This window comes from Salmo salar, chromosome ssa04, assembly GCF_905237065.1.
Source record: "Salmo salar chromosome ssa04, Ssal_v3.1, whole genome shotgun sequence".
Lineage (NCBI taxonomy): Eukaryota > Metazoa > Chordata > Actinopteri > Salmoniformes > Salmonidae > Salmo > Salmo salar.
In genome coordinates, this window is record NC_059445.1 from 44883490 (window position 1) to 44902682 (window position 19193).

At 42.9% G+C, this 19193-nt stretch overlaps 1 protein-coding gene across 5 annotated transcripts; it reads right to left on the minus strand.

The window, feature by feature from the left end:
* Positions 1–1922: 1922 nt before the first annotated feature.
* LOC106603248 (protocadherin-10) lies at positions 1923–18575 on the minus strand. Of its 5 annotated transcripts, XM_014196625.2 has the most exons (6): positions 15718–18575; positions 14520–14581; positions 13893–13999; positions 12507–13698; positions 6438–6474; positions 1923–4903 (listed from the first exon to the last, which is right to left on the minus strand). In XM_014196625.2, the coding sequence occupies exons 1-4, from the start codon at positions 18244–18246 to the stop codon at positions 13379–13381; spliced, it is 3018 nt and encodes a 1005-aa protein (XP_014052100.2). In that variant the 5' UTR covers positions 18247–18575; the 3' UTR covers positions 1923–4903; positions 6438–6474; positions 12507–13378. The 5 variants fall into 5 exon arrangements, with proteins under 5 accessions (XP_014052100.2, XP_045572968.1, XP_014052101.2 ...); XM_045717012.1 differs by lacking the exon at positions 6438–6474 and having other exon boundaries at positions 12507–13695; XM_014196626.2 differs by lacking the exon at positions 6438–6474.
* Between the last annotated feature and the right edge of the window lie 618 nt (positions 18576–19193).

Below are 19193 nucleotides of genomic sequence, written 5' to 3' on the forward strand. Positions count from 1 at the left end.
ACTCCCTGTACTTGCTTCTCGTCTCCTAGCATTGTTCTTTACACTGAGACAGAGGGAGGGAGTGTCACAGGAGTCGTAGTGAACAGACCAAGGCGCAGCGTGTTGAGTGCTCATCTTTTAAATCTTTAATGAGTACCATTCACAAAATAACAAAAACGACCAACAGTTCCGTCAGGTTCAATAACTAAACGGAAAATAACCACCCACAAAACCCAAAGGAAAACAGGCTGCCTAAGTATGGCTTCCAATCAGAGACAACGAAAGACACCTGCCTCTGATTGGAAACCATACTCGGCCAAACATGGAAAACGAAGCATAGAAAATGAAAACTAATTCCCCTTGAACCAAAAAAACCCAAAACACACAAAACAACCCCCCTGCCACGCCCTGACCATACTACTATGGCAAATGACCCTTTTTACTGGTCAGGACGTGACATGGAGAGCAAGAGAGCAGAGGTTTGTTGGGGTTGGCACTGCATATAGAAGGTATTAACTGTTGTAACTGGAGCACTATGCAGAGGCTTGAATATGATTACTGAAATACTGGAGTGCCAAACTATAGCTAATATGCATTCAAGATTCATTCATTATCATTGCCCAAGATGGCATACAGTATGATGATAATAAAGTGTCATTCACACTCTAGTCAAACAGAGAGATTGTGTCATGACGAAGCACGCCCCCAATCTCATCGATGGGGCTTTAGTGGGGCAGGTTGAGAGCTTCAAGTTCCTTGGTGTCCACATCACCAACAAACTATCATGGTCCAAACACACCAAGACAGTCATGAAGAGGGCACGACAAAGCCTATCCCCTCTCAGGATACTGAAAAGACTTGGCATGGCTCCATAGATCCTCAAAAGGTTCTACAGCTGTATCAATCAAATTTAATCAATCAAATGTATTTATAAAGCCCTTCTTACATCAGCTGATGTCACAAAGTGCTGTACAGAAACCCAGCCTCAAACCCCAAACAGCAAGCAATACAGGTGTAGAAGCACGGTGGCTAGGAAAAACTCCCTAGAAAGGCCAGAACCTAGGAAGAAACCTAGAGAGGAACCAGGATATGAGGGGTGGCCAGTCCTCTTCTGGCTGTGCCGGGTGGAGATTATTAAAGAACATGGCCAAGATGTTCAAATGTTCATAGATGACCAGCAGGGTCACATAATAATAATCACAGTGGTTGTCGAGGGTGCAACAGGTCAGCACCTCAGGAGTACTGTTATTTTATTTTGTAATTATTTTTTTTACTTGTCTATTTTTACCTAACACTTATTTTTCTGCATTGTTGGTTAAGGGCTTGTAAGTAAGCATTTCTCTGAAAGGTCAACACCTATCGTATTTGGCGCATGTGAGAAATAAAAATTGATTTGATGAGTTAGGAACTATTTTCTGCAAAGGAAATCACATCGCAGACACATTTAATCACAGAGAGCGAGACAGGGACAGAACACCCAAAAGTGAGAGGGAGTGATGGAGACAAAATAGAATGCAGGGTGTTCATGATAATCTCCCCTCCTCTGTGATCACAGGAAGCTGGTGCAGTTGTCATGGCAACCGCTTCTTGGGTACTGGGTGGTTCCTAGCAACCAGCCCACTCCCATCAATCGTTTGCAGCGGACTGCAGGGTAGAGGCTCTATGCTGTCATAATGGAGATCATCCATCAGTGTTTCACTGTGCAGTGTGGGCATGTCTTTAACGTCATTAAGATAAGAAGAACATCACCAGGAGAAAGCTGTGTTTCTCCCTCCTACTTCCTGAATCTTAACCTCTCCCTCTGTTTAATAATCAAAATCCCTGATTTAGTATGGAGCACTGGAGTGAGAAACTGGGTTATCATCAATGCCTGATGATTTAAGTATCCGATCAACACCGATAACTTCAATACTGGCCTTCGGAAAGAAACTGACCCGTAGAAGCACAGCTCTAAAAGCTTTATTCACATACGCATCTACAAGCAGGACAATGAACAACAGAAACAACATCCAAACTGTTTTTGAATTAAAAAAATGTAAGCAAGGCCATTCTCTCCCACACACTCTCTCATCTACCAATCAGCATTGTGGGTTGTGTGCGTCCCCCTCCACCCACCCACCCACCTAGAACACAGGAAGTCCTGCAGAAAGGCAGGCAGATACAGTAGACTGTAGAATCAAAATGCAGGAATAAGCAGCATCGCCGCACAACAGAGACAGACACATCTGCATGATACTGAAGCAAGCAACACAAACACCCTCCTGTGCTATCAAGCCAAGTTCAGAGATTACAGCAGATATAAAAAGTATATTGTATTTTTTTTTTAAACAACACAAAGTACAAAGTAGATACGCCGATACAGGTTTTAAACCCCTCCGTTGGTTTCCACAGAACATCTGTTCTGTCAAAGTAGAGCTTGAGGTCTCAGGTCACAACACACAGCCACTGGCTGCTTAGGATGTTCTCTCCAAACTCCTGGGATCTAAGTTCATCCAGATGACATTTTATCCCTGGTAATAATCATGACTTGAATCTGGATTAAGCACCATTATCTCATTGTCCTCATGTCACGTGTACTGGTGTAACGCATGACACCCATAAAGAGCACATGACGTCTGAATATAGTTGGATATTTTCTGTAACCCAAATAAAGGTGTCTTTATACAATGCTCAGGCAGTAGTTCCTCCCTACGGGCAGAGTAGGCAGAGCCCACATGTGTACCATAATTAGTGTAGCACCTCCCCCACACAGTGACCTCACAGTGTGAGGGGAGGTGAGGTCGTGATGCACACAGAGAGCTTTAACAAGGGAAAAGAGATCAAGAGAGAACTGGAACATTGATTAGAACATAGATTAGAACTACAGCTGCACTGCAGTTTGTGGTAGATGAGTAGTGCAGCCAGGTCTGGATTCAGTGCAAATAACTGCCTATAGGAAGAGCTTAGTGTGTTCCCATGCAACCTATATGATGGAGATATATACAGTAGTATTTAAGTACAGTATTGCATTTCAAACAAGATTGGATGGATTGTGAGTGTTCGGCCTATAAGGTCATGCACTAACGTCAAAGGAATAGAATAGTATTAGTAGCATAGTATTTCTGTCTCACGCTCGTCTTCACAGTTTCTCTCTACTTATCTCTCTCTCCTTATTTGGGCCTTTCCCTCCATATTGTCACGTGGACACACCGCTGTCTGCTCTAGTTTCTCATTTCTAAGACCTAACGCCTTGCATTAAATCTTTGCACTTCATGGTCTTGCTGGGAGAACAGCTGCTCTATGTCAATGAACACTTTGATACACTGAAAATTACATTTTGGTGAAATGCTTAAGCAGTGGAGTACTCCATTCAAATGTCATAAAATAATTTAGATTGTCTGTCTGTACACTGTATCAGATAAAATAATTGAACGCTGTATTATTGCACTACAAATATAATACAGTAGACTACACAATGCACTTGAATAAGTCACAAAAAGTAGCATTAAGAATTGTTAGGTCAAAATATTTTTTTAAAAAAACATACAAATTCATAAAACATTGTAAACTTTAAAAACATGTCCGGAGTATTGTATTGTATCATGCCAAACATACAATACATTTTGAATATACAATGATAAATACTTTCAAAAGTCATACTTCTTAAGTGAATATAGTAACATTTCTCATTTAAAGTACACATGGTTTCCTCCCGTAAGCCTCCTGTTTTACGTTGATTTCTCCTTTAGCTGATTCTCTGAGGGTTGTTCACAGCGCAGGGAAAGTGTTAGTTATCGGAACCGGGCAGAGGCCTGCACAGGGAAGTTGACAAAACTCAGATGGAGATATGATAAGTTGTTGTAAAGTGAAGCCCTTTAGTGCTACAACTATCCTACATACAGTGTTTTCTAGGTTGACCGTCATATTGCAATGTTTAGGCAGGTAGGAGCTAAATCCTGGTGTGTCACTGTCCTGAGTATTTCCTTGGACATGATCTCACACTAAAAATGGATTGTAGTCTGTGCTTTATATAGATATGCTGAGAAGGAAATGTCTATCATCAAAATATTCTAAATATAGTGCCACTGTCAAATGTGCTCATGAATATTTGAACTGTGAGAATATATTAACTCTGTCTGCAATGTGAAGTAGAGCAACATGGGGTACTTCTCTCCTACCTGGCTTATTGGATGACAGGTATCAGGTATTGATCTATTTTATAGTAGCAACTCAACATGCACATCCAACACCATGTATCAGGAAATGAATAATTCCATACTATAGGCTGATGTCCGGAGCCAAAAACAAGGTCTAGAAAGCCAAAATTATGAAAAATGTTAGTCTTATTTCTAATCAAAATAAACAAAAGTTCTTACCTACAGTGTGCACACTACACATTCACAGATGAACTGAGATTGTTATTTCACCAGCTAAATGAGTTAGGGAAGGCATTGGCAACATCATTCTCTTGTACATGTTTTTTTTGTTGTTCTTTGATTGTGACCTCTCACACACACCCCAATAACGCATTATGACATCACAATGAGGTACCCTCACAAGGACACGACAGAATATCCCTTTTGTGTCATGTTTTTCCTGGAGAGGTAAGGTAGGATTTTGGAAGATATTGAGGGCCTGCTCCCATGCTAACAGAGGGTGCTATGCATTAAGACCTCATGTTTGAAGTTCCTTTCTTCTTTAGGATATTTTCTAAATGCAAGTACCTGTCGATGTAGCCATGCAGATTCATGCTTGATGGAAAATTATGAAGGTAGTCTACAGTCTACAGGTGTGGTCGGTTCGAGGAGGGCAGAGGGTTGGAGGAGCTGCCCCCCAGAGGTAACTGTTGAATCCCAGTGGTTGAAGGAGGGGTGTTGGTGTCGCTCTTAACTTCTTTGAACATTCTCCAGCTGACTACCCCAGAATGAGGACATCACGGCAGGTCCTGCCAATAAACAGAAAATACAGTCAGCCAATAGGAGGTGGAGAGAGGAGGGGATCAGCTTGACTGACAGCCTTTAAGGAGTCACAACTCATGCAACTGATAAGATCCCTCAACTGGGACCTGACTGGTTACTGCACCATCAATCAAACATGGGTGGGTGTTACATACTGAGTTGCTTAAACAATTATCATGCTCTGGATTATGTAGGGAGGTGTGCATGGTGAGTTCCATCAAATTGTCTACATGGGCTATTTGTTCAAATCCTTATTTTATTATCCTCACAGTCATTAGAAATCAGGCCAAATTACAGAATGGATCTATCATGTGCATCTAGGCCAGATTAAAAAGCAAGCAAGTGAAATTTGAATAAAACCAAACAAATGACAAGAATAAGGAAACATGAAAGGGATATATGTACAATAGAGACATGCACATCACAGTTTGGGAGAGTGGGGATAGGCAGGCTGGTGTTTGAACTATTTTAGTACAATTGTGTGTGTGTGTGTGTGTGTGTGTGTGCGTGCGTGCGTGCGTGCATGCGTGCGTGCGTGCGTGTGTGCGTGCATGTAGGGCTATTGGTACTATATCTATGGAGGCCACAGTTAGTCTGTGTTAGTTAGTCTGTGGCCACTGCCTGACACCATGCTAATCATAATTGAAATGTTTTCCCTTGTATTGGGCCAGTGATAAGAGGTGGCTGCTGGGCAGCAGGGGCAGAGCTCAAATAGGATGTGTGTGGATGTGACAGAGGTGCTGGATGATGCAGCCACTGCTCTGAGGCAGGTGTACACACTGAGAGCTCAGGACCAGGACAGTGCATACCTTAATCCTCTACTTTATTCATGCTTAGAGCTTTGCCGTGAGTCTCTGCCAAACAAACCACATATTGTCATTATTATTCTGACCTGGCAGCCACTTTGGGCCTAATCTCATCTGTCAGTGAGTGATTGGTTTCCCGCTTTAGAGAGATTTCCAAATCTAATATTCATAGCTCACAGATGCATCACAATGAAGGTCAATGGGAAGGAGGGTGTGCAGTGAATGTCAGGGGAATGGGACAGATGAAAAGTAGAGAAAGGGAGAGACCAAGGTGCTGTCTAGAACCTTAAAGGGTTCTTAAACTGTCCCCAACTGTCCCCTTTGAAGAACCCGTTTTGGTTCCATGTAGAATCCTCTTGGGTTCCATGTAGAATCCGTTGCGGAAAGGGTTCTACTTGACACCGAAAAGGGTTCTCCTATGGGGACAGCCAAAGAACCCTTTAGGAACACTTTTTTTCTAAGAGTGCAGGAATTCATCGTCCTTTCTCTGCCTCCTCTCTGAGAATCAATGTTTGTCTGCTCTTTGCTGACATTATATAATCCATGCCCCCTTTTAAAAAGGACACTGAACTCTGCCTACACAGATCAACCCCACATCTGGGGTGATAAAAGTGACAATTAGAAAATTGATCCAAAAAAACAGGCCTAGAAACATAATCCTAGTTTGAGATACACCAATCACGGTGCTCCTACATGTTACCAGCAACCAGCATACCTCCAGCTGTAGAATGGGCTTCCTTTCATTTTGAGTACTTTAGAATAGAAAAAAGAAAAGGTTCAATTGTCAGAGTCCAAAACAGACACACATACACACACACTTTTCAAAAACACATGCTCCACTCATCCATCTCGTTAGTTTTCATGTCATGTCAGTACAATGGAGAGGACTCTGCCTTGTCCCTAAATCAAATCTGAAATGAAAATGCAAGTTCAGTTCAATCAGACAAGGGCTGCATCTTATTGGGCCTGCAACCTGAACAAAAAAAATGCACAAAGACAAACACACATCTACACAAATGTCATTAGAATAAACACAATGTCATACAATGTTTATCCTGCACTGACTTTCCCATGAATATTATACTGTACGAAATTTAACTGTGAAAGTGTTCACTTGAGTCCATTCTTCTCCCCCGGGTTAGTTTTATTATTACACAAACCCTAGGCCTGGTTTTCAATTCCCTGACCTCAAAGAGTTGTAGTGTCTGAGACAACAGCACACAGACAATCTTGGAAAGCCATTTTTTTATATATATATATATATATATATATATATTAAAATTGCATGAACTGCAAGCAAAGAATGAAAGGAAGTGACAGTAACATGACTTGGGAATTAGCATGGCTCAATGACTTATGTAAGCAATCGGAGCCAAACCCCAGTAGAGTGAAAGGCAGCAGGGCAAATTAAAAGCAAATAAGTATTTCTGTTAATGTCTACAAAACTGATAAGGTAATTATATGTTTAAGGTAATGACTAAAAGTATTCCACCCTGTTACTGTATAATGGAGTGAAATGTATTTGAATCGTAAGACTAGAATTCTCTAAATGTATGTGCGTAGGACAAGTTTAGACTTGACTATTTAGCAATATAGGCGAGACAGTGTGTGCATAGGAAAAAAGGAACTTGTGACCACTGTGAAACTGACAACAGGAAGGAGGTCTCCCTACCCAGCGAGGGGAGAAAGCATTAGGCTTGCAGTAGATTATGTAACATGTTGCAGGATATGATAAAGAACATATGTGTTGGAGAAGACTTGTAATTAAGCATTGACAGTGTTAAAGAAGAGGAGGGGCATTTATAAGGGGTATGACATATGGTATGACCAAATGTAAGGTATAAAAGCCTATGTGCTTGTATGATTGGGAAAGCTCTCTGAATAAAGAACTAACCTTTTGCAGAATTCTGGGACTTTGTCTAATTCTTCTATTAACCGGGGCCTTACAACCTCTGGAGAATTGGTCAAAGCTATAGTGATTGTTATTATCACCATTGGGATTGAAAGTTCTCGTGACAAAAACACACAGCAATAGACTGCCTGTGTTCAAACACCACAGGACTAGAGCAGAGCATAACACGATCAAACCTGCAGACATCCCATAGATCCTTAGAAATAAAAGGGGTTAATTTAACAAACCAACCTCAAGCATCCTCTAATTGGTAAACCCTGGTCAGAGAAGTAGTTCTAAATAGTACACTACCGCAGTCTCTGTTCATTAACTGGAGTGTGTTAGTAGAAGGCTGAGAGCTGCACTGAGGCGACACAGGGTCTGTAGGCTCCTCCTCTAAGAGGAATGAATAGGACATTGTGAAGTGGGTCAAACAGTCACTCAGTCTGCAGGGTGCGCAGTGCCAGAACATAGAAACATGTAGAGGTAGCTCTGGTCTAGACTAGTTTTTCAAAGAAGGAAATAATATTCTTTGCAAAACGAGGCCCTGTCTGAATATTTTTTGAATGCATCCTTCATTCATGTAATCAGTGAATCCATTATAGGCTCAATGAGAGCAAGGCTACCGCTTTCATTAATCCACCCTTGTCTGATTTGTGATTACATGAAGGAAGGAGGAGTGTGCATTTCATATGAGGAAATGCAAGAGGAAAACTGCTCCAGGCCTCCATCTCAGAGGAGCACATACCTGTAGTGTGGATGCTCTTGAGTCGCTGGTCTCTGTAGGACCTGTGCATCTGGGTATACTGGACACAAAGTAGCCTGCTCCCTTGGGTACTATAGGCTGTCTGACAACCACCTTGCCTTTCCTGGTCTCTGCTAGAAACAGGCTGTACCAGTAGGCATCACTGGAGATGAGGGTGGAATCGGCTATGGTGGAGCTCCTCTGGCTGATGATACTGCTTCTGCTGATCACACTGTTCCTGTTCAGACTGTTCAGATTCATATTTATAGCAGGAGGCATCTTCATGGGCTTCGGTTTCTGACACTTCAGCACAATGATCACCAATATGGTGATCAACAGCAGGAAGGACACTGAACCCAAACCGACGACCAAATAGAGATTTAAGTCTGTGAACAAGTCAAATTCTAAAGGCACCTCGGTCGTTTCTGAGAATGGCGTCACCATGTGTTCTACTGTCGATATCTTGATGGTAATTGTGGCCGAAAGAGCGGGGTCTCCATTGTCTTTGGCGACAACAACCAGCCTCTGATGACGGGGGTCCCTGTAGCTGAACATTCTCGTGGTCCGGATCTCCCCGTTGTACTGATCTAGACTGAACAGAGTAGAGTCACTGGTCTGTAGAAGCTGATATGTGACCCGTGAGTTCTGTAATGAGTCTGTGTCAATGGCGATCACTTTGACAACCAGGAATCCTTTATCAGCGGACCTCGGGATCACCTCTTCAAATACCGAGCCTTGTGCTCGCCAAGGCGACACTATGAGCGGGGTGTTGTCATTCTGGTCCAGAATGATGATGTGAACTGTCACATTGCTGCTGAGTGGAGGTAACCCAGAGTCTCTGGCCTCTATGTGGAAAAGAAACTCCCTCTCCCGTTCAAAGTCAAAGGTCTTTAGAGCATAAAGGTTGCCATTCTCTGGATTAATGGAGAACAGCATGGACATAGACGTGTTGATGATCTCCTTCTCCATGATAAAATACACCAGGTACTGGTTCTCGTGGAGGTCAGGGTCAAAAGCACTGAGTGACATCAACAGTGCCCCGGGGATGTTGTTCTCCACAACATGGATTGTGTAGAATGACTGGGGGAATATTGGTGCGTTATCGTTGACGTCCAGTATTTCCAGGGTGATTGTCTCATTGTCAAATAAGCGAGGTGTTCCTTTGTCTGTGACTATGAAAGTGATGTCATATCTTGGAATTGTCTCACGGTCCAGTGGTTCTGAAATAAGCAGAGCAAAGTAATCCCCCGAAGACTTATCGAGAACGAATGGTAGGGATGCTTGTTGGTTCAAAGTGAGTTCAACTTCACCGTTGTCCCCAGAGTCCCGATCGCTTATACTGATCACTGCTATTAATGTTCCTATGGCAACATCTTCCTTGACCGTGCTTTTAAAAGATGTAATGGTAACCTCAGGATAGTTGTCATTCAGATCGGTAATAAACGCCATTATTTTACAATCTCCGGATAACGAATTCGATCCTTGGTCTCTTGCTTGAATATATATATCGAAACTGTGACTCTCCTCAAAATCAATCACATCCTTCACCTTTATTTCCCCTGTATTTGAATTTAGAGAGAACTTTTCTTGTGTCTTCTCGGATGTATATAACGTGTATGAATATGTCATCTCTGCGTTGGTGCCCTCGTCCAAGTCTGTTGCGTTCAACTTCATTACTAGAGTTCCAATTGGGGAGTTTTCGGTTACATTAATAGCATATATCGGCTGGTTAAAAAAGGGGGCATTGTCATTGATATCCAGAACCCTAAGGATGATACTGGCTGTGGATGAGCGCGCAGGAACCCCGCCATCTGCAGCGGTTAATATTAAATGATGAACCGCCTGTTCCTCCCGGTCTAAATTACTGTTGATAACCAAATCTACATATTTAGAGCCATCGCTTCCGGTCTGTATTTCAATTGTAAAATACTTGCTTTCGCTCAAATAGTAAGTCTTAATAGAATTCGCTCCGACATCTGCATCCACAGCGTTTGTCAAAGAGAATCTCTCTCCTGGAGCGGTAGATTCTGAAATATCCAAGTGCATTGTCTCCCTTCGAAAGACAGGTGCGTTGTCATTTATGTCCATGATTTCAAGCTCAATGTAAAACATACGAATGGGATTTTCAAGTATGACATCCGTTTTAAGAAAACAAGACGTTGTCTTACTCGAGCATATGTATTCCCTGTCTATCTTTTCAAGTATGAACAGCTCTCCCGTTTCTTTGTTAATGTCCAAATATTTCTTAGTGTGGATGATGTCAAGCTTTGCCTTGCGTGTTACCAAAGCGCGAACGTCAAGTCCCAAATCTGTAGCCAGGTTTGCAACAACGGAACCCTCTTGCATTTCCTCGGGAATAGAGTAGCGAGTAATGGGCAAAGCAATTCCCCACATCCCGCTGAATACAAAGAGAACCGTGGCGCACCTTGTCCAGACAGTTTCAATGGATAAAGCCATTATTGCAAACCAAATATGGTAAAATATGACAGTACTTGTAGCAATACGTTGAAGCCGAATACATTTACATCTAAAAGCTATTGTTTATGTGAGAAACAATCGGTAGCCTTCTCTTATGCACCGGGGAATTCATACCAAGCCTCCACGCGGTACAACTGCGGTGCGTTGCCCTCCCAATCGTGATGACGTCTGCTGAGTAGTCGTAAAGGAGCAGCGACATTGTGTGAGCTATGTTGAATTCTTTAGAATGGAACATTAATGCAGGTTTGCAGACGAAAAGTAATCTTTCGAAAGCCCTCTACACGTTCCTACTTGTTAAAAAGCTTCCGGCAAGTTGTGATAATCAGCACCTCAAAGCTATGAATTGGCCTCTCCCTCACTTTATCGTCCTCCTGCGACAGCGACAAGCACGAGAACAGCGACAGGGCCTCTCTGAGCAACACTGATCTCGTGAAATAAAACCAGTGCAAAAGATAAATAGAATAATAGTAATCGTAATGTGATGTCAACGTCACAAGGATAGTCTGCATAAATTCCGAGCCAACCTAAATTCAGCACCAAACCACATGAACAGCGTCACACAGTATCTGGATCTCCAAACAAGATTGGGTGAATGAGCAGCGCTGTAATTGCCAGAAATTGGATAATAAATAAACATGTTTCCATCTACACTTTTTATGTGAGTAAAGTCATACCATATCAACAACAACAAAAAATCACATCTGTGATGGAAACAGGAAGTTTCGGTACTATTGTATAAATGCCAACAGATCATTTGTTTGTTCGACATGGTGGGATCTTTTTGTGTCGGTTAAATTAATTAGGCGAGAAATGGTGGTGGAAACGTTGGTCAACTTGGAGTCACGCGATAAATGTTGCGTGGTCCTCTCACTACGACTCCGGAAAGCATGCAGTTTACTAGGCTATAGATGAAATAAATGATGATCAACTTCACATGGTGGTGAAAGTCCACGGTGATATTGATGTTACTTTCTAATAAATATCGACGGTTTTATTCTGGTGACATGATGATAGATGCTTGACTGCCGTTTGACAAATGATTTATATTCTCGCTCTTATCCATACTGATCTCATCATGTAGACTAGCCTATCCGCACAGCCTACCCGCACTGTATCTGAGAGCTTTTGGCTACAGCGCGTGATAAAACTATCTGTAGAGTTGAAAATTCGATGGAAACACATTGAACTTTAGATTTTTATACTGTAGGCCTACACCAAAATGTCAATGAAAAGGTACATTTTGTGTAGACTACATCATCATGCACAGATTTTTTTCTGCAACAAGTAAATTTGCTGGAAACACCACTGGTTGAAAAATGCGTATATTTTCTTCATGCGGATTATTGAATATTCATGAAAATCTGTCGCTTTTTGGATGTAAACCGAGCTAGTGTCGAAATCAAGCCACATCCTCTGACTGTGTGTGATGGTGAAGTATATTCTTAGGGAACAGCGGCGCAGTGTCCAATATCAAAGCACATTTGATCTACGTGTGGATTCGAAACGCCGAAATATACAAATAAATAAAAAATAATAGTCTTCCTCACATATTGCCATTTCTCTTAATCTGCTTCTTTTGATTTCATGTTGACGGAGCTAGGCTCATATACGGGCCCCACTAAATGGTCTGTAAAACGTGCAAGACGGTATTTCAATTATGCTATACATACCTGTGATAAAACTCCCCTGCAAGTTGTCATAATCAGCAGCACCTCAAAAACAGAACTTGAGATGGCCTCGATCTCACTGTAGAAGTCGCACTGCAAAAGCAACAACAGAGCAACAGACAGACAAGAATTCAACTTTTGACGCAATAATCATAATGTGACGTCAACGTCACAGCGATTGTCTACGTCAAGTCAGCACCACCTTCCACAGACATGGCTCCAACCATAGAAATAGAATCTACATTCTTGAATCTAGATTGTATTTATATGGCCACAACTACATTGTATGTCCCGTAGCCAAACGTGAGCTCTGAGCTCTGCGTGTCCTCCAGTCCACCCGTCCTAACCCACATTGATTAAAATAAATCAGCAGTAAGATCAGATTTTATACATATAAACATGTTTAAGAAGCCAAACGGGTCAAACATGAAGGTATAAAGTACAACAATATAATATACATGCTTGTAAATTACTGCCTAACAGAATGCCGTGCAGAATCTTCACAACGCAACCCTCAAGGCATTTGGAGACTTTGCCATAACTGCTGGGAACAGATATCCTCAGATCATTTTCCCCATTATCCCCACAAGTGGCTATAATTGCCCTCGTATCTGCACAATCTCATCATCATTATCAACTAGGACGGTACATGATATGAATGAAAAGAGATAGAATTATGACACTGCTGTATTGAGAGAAAAGACTATGCTGTAAAGTATTACGTTATGTGTTCGAAGCATGGCTTCAAACATACTAAACTATTTACATGTTCCTTGTGCACAGAGGTTTATACTATATGGGTTGATTATATTAATAGTTAATGAACATCCACGGAAATGTGTATTCAATTGTATGCACAGTCTCTTCTAATATATTCATTTAAAAAGGTCATTGTTTATCAGGTTGTCCTCTCTCTGGTCAAAGCTCGGGTCATAGCTAGAGATGAACCTCTTCTTCTTTCCAAACGTGGAGAATGAGTTGTAGACATCCAGTTCCCCCCGGGGTGCAGGCTTCAGAGTGCAGTACCCAGACGGAGTGCCAGGGATGTAGACGTTGTGCTGGTAGTCAGGTGGTGGCTGTGCAGATGGAGGCTGGGTGGAGCTCGGAGTCCACAAACGGTTTGGAACCCTTCCAACACTTCCAACACTTCCTACCCCTCCAATCCCTTCGACCTGAGAGGACATCTTGTATTCTGCTAACAAAACAAGTCACATAATAAAGTGTTCGTTAGTTAGTGTGATTTCTGCAATAGCAACATGTTATAAAGTGGGGAATAATGTCATGGCGTCAGTTTTATAATTATTTCTCTAGACAGCCGGTCTGTATTTTGTTGTCTTTTAGTATTGGTATAGAATATTTTCTGACACTGTAGGTTCCTGGTCCACGTACCACGCATATGACTACCCCAGGTATAGTACTGTGGTGCCACCGGGCAGGAGAAACCATCAGGGTCCGGCCTGGGTCTACGTGGGAAGGTCCTCTCCATGGAGCTAAAGCTGTAGAAAGAACATAAAAATAAGGAACTAGAATGACTCCTTGTTGTGTGTGTGTGTGTGTGTGTGTGTGTATGTTCATGCCCCTTCCTACCTTCAGGCTATGCTCAAACCCTACACCCGAGCACTCCGTTCTGCCACCTCTGGTCTCTTGGCCCTCCCACCCCTACCGGAGTGCAGCTCCCGCTCAGCCCAGTCCAAGCTCTTCTCTGTCCTGGCACCCCAATGGTGGAACCAGCTTCCCCCTGAAGCTAGGACAGCAGAGTCCCTGTCCATCTTCCGAACACATCTGAAACCCTACCTCTTCAAACAGTATCTTAAATAATCCTCATCACCCCCACCCCCATTCTACTGACAGCTACGTTATAGAAGAAAAATGTACTTTCTATGCCTGTGATATGTGGTTGTCCACCTACCTAGCTATCTTAAGATGAATGCACTAACTGAGCGTCTCTAATTGACTAAAATGTAAAATGTGTGTGTGTGTGTGTGTGTGTGTTTTTCCACCAGCATTTTTGTTGACCTTTTGTGTGCTGAATTTCGTTGATTTTTCGTCAATGTCCAGTCCATCTTCGCTTGCTTGAGCTGCACAATTGAGGACGTGGAGAGGTTAGTAATACAGCTGAAATGATACCCCACATCAATTACATCCAATTGCCACAAATAAAGATGAGTCTGTGAGAAATATTACATGATGTACTATGCAGTGGATAGTTTCAATTGCCACTTGAAATAAATCAATAAGGAATGAATAAATGAACTACCGAATAGGAACATGGGCAGTACCGTTGTATCACGTCTTGCATTAATGTTCGACACTAGACCTACTACAGTCCATTAACGCACCCATGCATGCAAATATCACCCCCTTGTGGCACGATGGAGCATCCCAAGGGAGAAGCAGGTTATGTGAAGTTGCAAGTGAGCCACCATCCCCAGTCATCAGAGTGATCGTACATATGTATATGTATATGCGTTCAGCATGTTTTATTTATTTATTTCATGACTTTTAAGCAGTTATATTCGGATACATTCATGATTTGATATATGACTGTGTGTACTGTATGAGTCCCATCACACTATGGACGTCTTGCTCTATTCTATTCACGTCCAAGGCCTTGCAGCGTCAGTTTATCCTTGAACGGACAAATGGAAATTGTTGGATTGCCGAGGCAATCAGAATAACAATACAATAAGTTGTTTTGCTTATAACACGGAATACTTCACATGACCTCTCCGTTTCTATAAGCCTTTACACTTTTACAGTATCACCTGGGCTACAATTGATTTATGTTACATTATATATTACACTATATTACATATAAACCATGGCGGATAGACTAACCACAGACCGTTTTAAGGATTATTAAACCAGTGACGTTTGCCCCTGACCTTAGCTCACTCGCTCCTAATAGTATAATTATGCCTCAGTCCACTTCAATACATATAGTCTTCATGCATCATTTTAATAGTATGACTTTGGAAGTCATATTTTTTTACTTGAAACGTTAGCGGTACCTTTGATTTCAATGTAATCAGATTTCCTGACTTGTGCGTAATTACTTTCAGTTCATTGACATATTTATCATTTGCAATGTTTCTTAGTTGTTTAACAAGCATGAGTGACAATCATCAAAATTATACAAATAAAATGATAAATTCTAATTATTTGGAGGTCTGATGTGATTACATTTGGAGCAGTACAGGCCTAGCCCATTTACCTCGTTCGGAATAGTTGGTCCGTTGTTCACTATCAGGCTGCGGGAGTCCTGTGCGCTCCAACCCGATTTGGGGTAGTCTGCGCCCTTGGCATTATTCTTCTGTGGAGTCGCATTCATCGGACTGCATGACTTTAGGAACATGAAATCGCTCTTGGATGATTCCGGGGTCAGACACATCTTGTAGCAGTATGGCTGAGAAAGGGGGCCGTTGCCATTTGCCTCAACGCAGTTCGTGGATCCTTTGGTACCTGTGGTTATATGCACGTTCAAGTTGGACTTCTTGAACACATCAGTGGTCGACTCCTCTGATCGGAACCTGCAGCATGCACTCAGAGAGAAGTTATACCTCCGAATGGAATGTCTGTCCCTGTATCCCTTTATCGCTGCCAGGACGATAATAGCCACCAGAAACGTGAACGAGATAACGCCCAGAGACACTATTAAGTACAGCGTGAGGTTCGAGCGGTACTGGGGGCTCAGTGTGAGGTCGCCGAAATCAGGCAGCGATTCTGGCACGTTGTCAACAACTGACAGGATGATGGAAACTGTGGCCGAAAGGGGTGGCTGACCGTTGTCCTTGACCAGAATGACCAGCATTTGCCTTATGGGGTCTTTTTCCACAAATCGGCGAATCGTCCTAATTTCGCCCGTGTACAATGCGACGCTAAACAGGCTCGGGTCGTTTGCCTGGAGCACCTGGTAGAACAGACGCGAGTTTTGACCTGCGTCTGCGTCCGTCGCAGTAATTTTTGCCACAAGATAGCCAGCATCAACTGACCTGGGCACCACTTCCGTCGCCGCGGTGCCGTTTTGGGGTAGAGGTGCTACTATGACTGGTGCATTGTCATTTTGGTCCAAAATAAAGACATTTACGGTAACATTGGTTCTCAGGGGTGGAAACCCGGCATCTTGTGCTTGGACCAAAATCTGAAAGTTTCTTAGCTGCTCATGGTCAAAAGAACGCAATGCGTAAATATTCCCGTTGTCTGAGTTTATGGAGACGTAGGTGGACACGGGCATCCCCTGTATATCACCTTCCAGAATAGAGTAAGAGAGATAGGCATTTTGGTCTGAATCTGGATCCAGGGCAGTAACCGAGCAAATTGAGGCTCCTGGTGCGTTATTCTCTGTCAAATAGACGGTGTATGATGGCTGCTTGAATCGAGGTGTGTTGTCGTTCATGTCTGACACTTGAACTAAAATAGTTTTCCTTGTGAACAAGGGAGGTGCACCCATATCTCTTGCTGTGAGAGTGATGTTGTACTCTGGCACCGTCTCTCTGTCCAAAAAATCACAAGTAACCAAAGTGTAATAGTTCTTAAAAGAGGAGTGGAGCTGGAAGGGGACATGATGTGGAATTTCACAGTCAACATTCCCATTTTCACCTGAGTCTTTGTCCATGACGCTGATGACAGCTATCACAGTCCCCGGTGGTGCGTCCTCTTGGACAGGTGTGGACACTGATGTCAAGATTACCTCCGGGAGGTTGTCGTTCACATCTAAGATATTGACCAGAACTTTACAGTGCACGGCCACTGCCGATGGGCCCTTGTCCTTGGCTTGCACATATATCTCATGCATCCTGGCCTTTTCATAATCTACGACCCCTTTCACTCTGATCTCTCCAGTGCGCGAATCCACACTGAAAAGCTCGCGCACTTTTATGGGAGCATGCCCGCTGAAAGAGTATGTGATATCCGCATTAGGACCCTCATCCAAATCCGATGCGTTTAGTTTTATCACAACGGTGCCCTTCGGTGCGTTTTCCACAAGCCTCACTCTGTAGAAAGACTGGTCGAACACGGGCGCATTGTCATTTGCATCCAGAACTGTTATATTGATCTGCGCTGTCCCGGATCTCTCTGGCGAGCCTCCATCCACAGCCGTCAGCACCATTTGGTGCGTATTCTGCTGCTCTCTGTCCAAGGGGCTCTCCAGGACCAACTCCGCAAACTTACTGCCATCACTACGCGTCTGGATATCCAGGACAAAATGTTCATTCACACTCAGCAGATAAGAGCGGAGCGAGTTGCTGCCAACGTCCAAGTCCTGCGCGCTCTCTAGTGGGAAGCGGGACCCGGGTACCGCCGACTCGGATATATCCAAATTAAACTCACTCCACGGAAAACTGGGTGAGTTATCGTTCACATCTAAAATCTCCACCTCAACCCTGTACAGTTCCAATGGGTTTTCGATTACCACTTGCAAATGGAAAGAGCAAGACAGACTCTGTTCACATAGTTCCTCTCGATCAATTATTTCGTTTACAAATAAAATACCATTTTCTAAATTCACCTCCAAGTATTGCTTTTTTGCGCCTGAAACTATCCTGAACCTGCGCGCAGAGAGTCTCTCGACGTCTAAACCCAAATCCTCGGCTATATTTCCAACAAAAGCGCCATGTTCCAGTTCCTCAGGGATTGAATAACGAATCTGAGCCCAAACTAAATCCAGGACACATACGACGAGAGCTAGGCATGTCACCTGCCATATCCCCCCAAGCCGTCTCTTCGAGCCTCGGAGGTCCATCTGAGCGACGGATTATACTACAAAAATGCGCACTCCATGGGTTTCAGTTAGAAAATCATTACGTTTAAATATATATTATTCTGTAAATAATCATTTTCGAATTTTACTCTTTTACTCTAAATGAAAAAAAAGTGAATATAAAGATATAGGCTAATAGCATCCACAACTTGAAGTGGAGCCTTGGCGTTCGCCCCAGCCGAGTGTCTTTGAATGTGTGTGTGAGTGAGAAAAGAAGAGGAGAGAGGGAGGGGTGCGCGGAGGAGGTTGCTGTCTCTGATTAGCATTGTGATGCTCTGGTGTGTGTGTGTGTGTGTGTCTTTGTGTGCGTGCGTGCGTGTGTCAGTGGCGGTTCTAGACCATTTCAACTGGGGGGGCCAAGCTGGGGCCAGTTGTACTGTTAGAGGGGCCAGTTACATTAGACGTTATTGTTGTCATATCGTTTTCTTCACTGCATTGCAGGCATTAGCTGCCAAAATACCATGTTCATAATCATCATCGTTGCCACTGTCTAATAATGGATGTAAAAAAAAGAACGATAGCAAAAATTTGTTATGTAAAATTATTTCATACTCCACATTTAGGGGGGCCACAAGGGGGTCCAAAATTGTTGTCACAGGGGCACTGCCCCCCCCCCCCCAGTGGCGTGTGTTTATTGGCTCAATCCCAGTATTCCGATAGGGAAAAGCGACATCTGCTCTGATTCCAGTTTGAGCACAACACCATAGGCTAATCTTTCGCACTAATCAAATGCAGCGACCGTGTTATTTAGCCCAATTTCTACGGGACGGGGGGCTAAAATGATAGGCTATCATAGTTTAGTTGAATTAAACTAATTTCTCTCTCTTGAAGGTTACAAAATAGCATTAATGCCTGGTTCATGCGACATATCGCATGCTTTAATATTTCAAAAAGTGTCTTACCCATTTTGGGGTTACAAATGGTTGTTT

Bases quoted from the DNA above. Each gene is read 5' to 3' on its own strand.
- LOC106603248 (XM_014196626.2), bottom strand. From the start codon at position 18,246: ATGGACCTCCGAGGCTCGAAGAGACGGCTTGGGGGGATATGGCAGGTG. The intron at 14,582-15,717 runs GTAAATGGGCTA...TCAATTGTGCAG, and splicing joins GACCAACTATTCCGAACGAG to CTCAAGCAAGCGAAGATGGA. The intron at 13,699-13,892 runs GTACGTGGACCA...TTGTTTTGTTAG, and splicing joins CTGGGGTAGTCATATGCGTG to CAGAATACAAGATGTCCTCT.